This window comes from Apium graveolens, chromosome 6 (assembly GCF_009905375.1).
Source record: "Apium graveolens cultivar Ventura chromosome 6, ASM990537v1, whole genome shotgun sequence".
Classification (NCBI taxonomy): Eukaryota; Viridiplantae; Streptophyta; class Magnoliopsida; order Apiales; family Apiaceae; genus Apium; species Apium graveolens.
Genome location: NC_133652.1, coordinates 266,672,013 through 266,674,930, shown reverse-complemented (window position 1 = coordinate 266,674,930; position 2,918 = coordinate 266,672,013). Strand labels below are relative to the sequence as shown.

At 40.8% G+C, this 2,918-nt stretch overlaps 1 protein-coding gene across 1 annotated transcript; it reads right to left on the bottom strand.

Moving 5' to 3' along the window:
- Positions 1-2,273: 2,273 nt before the first annotated feature.
- On the bottom strand, positions 2,274-2,678 carry LOC141666002 (uncharacterized). Its single transcript, XM_074471988.1, has one exon. It carries the CDS (start codon positions 2,676-2,678, stop codon positions 2,274-2,276), a length of 405 nt encoding a protein of 134 aa, XP_074328089.1.
- Between the last annotated feature and the right edge of the window lie 240 nt (positions 2,679-2,918).

The window sequence follows — 2,918 nt, the reverse complement described above, 5'->3', positions numbered from 1 at the left end:
TCCACAACTTTATCCAATGCGGACAAAAAACAACAAAACTGTAATTGTACCTCTTGAGTTGTCACTGCATTGGCATTAGCATTGGTTACATAGTCAGACATCCATGCAGGATGCGTCACTTGACGTGTGGATCGTCTCAAAACAGGCTCTTCACTATTTTGTGCATCACCCTCATGTTCATCTCCAACATCATGCTCTGCATCTTCGTTCTGGACCTCTTCACAGAATATGTCATCATCCTGTATAGGTATAGAGTTGTCCAGCTGCACAGGCTCTGGCACTAGCTCCATGTACGCATTTTTAAACTTGTCATTAAAGGGAAACACTTTCTCATTAAACTTCACATCTCTAGAAATAAACATTTCATTTGTAATCAAATTGAGTAATCTGAATCCCTTTTTTAATGGAGGATATCCCAAGAAGACACATGGAAAGCCTCGTGGTTGAAACTTATCGCCCTTTGTTGCCGGATTTGCAGAGAAAGCAAGGCAGCCAAACACCTTTATTTCTTCATAGTCAACTAGAGACTCAAGCAAAACTTCATAAGGAATTTTATTCTGCAGGGCTATTGTGGGAATTCTATTGATTATGTAAACTGCTGTAAGGACACACTCTCCCCAGTAGGCAATGGGCAGTCCAGACTGAAATTTCAGCGCCCGTGCCACCTCCAAAATCTGCCTGTGCTTACGCTCAACGAGTGCATTCTGCTGTGGCTTGTACACACAAGACGTTTGATATAGGATCCCATTGTTGTTGTAAAACTCTTTGCACGGTTTATCATTGAATTCCAATGTATTGTCAGATCGTATGATCTTGATACTAGTGGTAAAATGATTTTTCACATAGTTCAAGAAAGCAGTTATAGTGCACAAATAATCTATTTTATGTTCTAGCAAGTAAGCCCAGGTTACACGAGAGAAATCATCGATAATCATGAGAAAGTACCTATACTTCTTACGAGCAAGCACCTTGTAGGGACCCCAAGTATCGATATGCACTAATTCGAACCTTTCTGTTGCTTGTGAATTGCTCTGTGGAAGTGGAAGTTTGGTAAACTTCGCCATTGGACACGTGACACAGACCAAGTCTTCACCCAGGAGTTGATTCTTAATGCCTGATATGAGTTGCAGCTTTTGAGGTGGTGTATGACCCAGCCTTTGATGCCAGAGTCTAAGTTGATCACCATGCTTTGTAGACTGAGCTTGCAGACATTGAGCCTTGTGAGGTATTGATCCAATTTGAGTCAAATAATACAATCCATTGTTTATCTCTCCCATTCCTCGGAGTCTCTTGGATGCAGAGTCGAGAATCAAGCATTTGTCCGCATAAAATGTAACATCACAGCCATTGTCCTTTGCCAACTTGTGAATTGAAAGTAAGTTATGGTTGAAATCCGGTACATGTAGCACATTCAGCAGTTTCATACCATTGTCAAGCACTAGGTCTCCAATATGGGTTATTAATGTCTTTGCTCCTGTTGGCAGTTTGATAGTGAAACTGAGAGGTGCATGTCTAACATTTTCTAAGATATTCAGGGTGGCAGTCATATGGTCAGACGCCCCTGAATCAATGATCCATTTCCCACTGTGTGCTCCCCCTGATTTGCTATCTATCATTCCAGAAAAAGGGCTCTCATCATCATCTGCTGTGTGCTTGCTGCCAGGCATCATAGAGAGCAAATGCTGGAGTTGCGTTGTGGTAAATATCATACACTGGTCATTATTTTCAGATGTCACTTGAGCAACATTAGCCATCTTCACTTTGCCATTATTCCATTGTGATGAACCAGTCCCAGAATTGAACGCACCACCTTTCAGACCTGACTTGTTGTGCTTATAGTGCCACTTTGGGTAGCCAACCACAGTCCAACATCGTGATGAACTATGCCCTTTCATCCCACAAGCTGTGCACACAATAGTTTTCTTAGAAATGCTTTTAGTGTTGCTATACATGGCCGCCACTTTAGTATCGTGCACAATGCTTAAATTGAGAGCATCACGTTGAGATTCTTCCTGCTGCAAGGCTGCACAGGCTACTTCAACAATTGGCAATGGAGACAACATCAATAATTGACTACGTTGACCACCATAAACCTCATTCAAACCATTCAAAAATAGGAACAATCGAGACTCCTCTCTCATGCTTTCTATTGCACTTAACAGGGCAGTTACTTCAACATTGTCTACGGTTACTCTAGGCAACACAGTCATTGAATCAATTTCTTCCCATAAAATACTCATAGCAGTATAATAGTCAGCCACAGAGAGTTCGTTTTACCTCAAACTAAACAAATCTTTACTCAACTTATATTTTCTGGACCCATTTGTTAACATAAACCTACGTTCTAGCTGCTTCCAAACTTCACTAGCCAGGTTTATAAACAAAATAGATCGTTTAACAGAATCAGATATGTTGTTATGCAGCCAAGAAATTACCATGTTATTACATGTTTCCCATTGAGCTGCATCAGTAGCCTCAGTCGTGCTTTTCACCACAGATCCATCCACAAACCCCAACTTCCTCTTACACATAAGTTGTATTTCCATCGATCGACGCCATGACCTGTAGTCTGAAGCTCCCTGTAGTTTTGTGACGCTGATCGATGTTGGCCCATCTGAAGGATGCAAAAACAAAGGGTTCTGCAGATCTGCAAACGTGAACCTGCTTCCAGTTGCCATGAAACCAAATCGAGATATTGTTCAAGATCTGGTTTGAGACACAAAAGCAAGACAATACGTTCAGTGAAATAAGAAACACAATATGACCAATATAAATAAATAAGGAACCGAAGCAAATCTGCAATGTCACAAAAAAAACTCACTTTTCTCTATGTTAACAATGAAGGAATTTACGGATGAGCGAAAGCGTGAAATAACAATTATTCCGTAAAAACCATATACCGCACATATAGAAAAACG

Bases quoted from the DNA above. Each gene is read 5' to 3' on its own strand.
- LOC141666002 (XM_074471988.1), bottom strand. From the start codon at position 2,678: ATGGCAACTGGAAGCAGGTTCACGTTTGCAGATCTGCAGAACCCTTTG.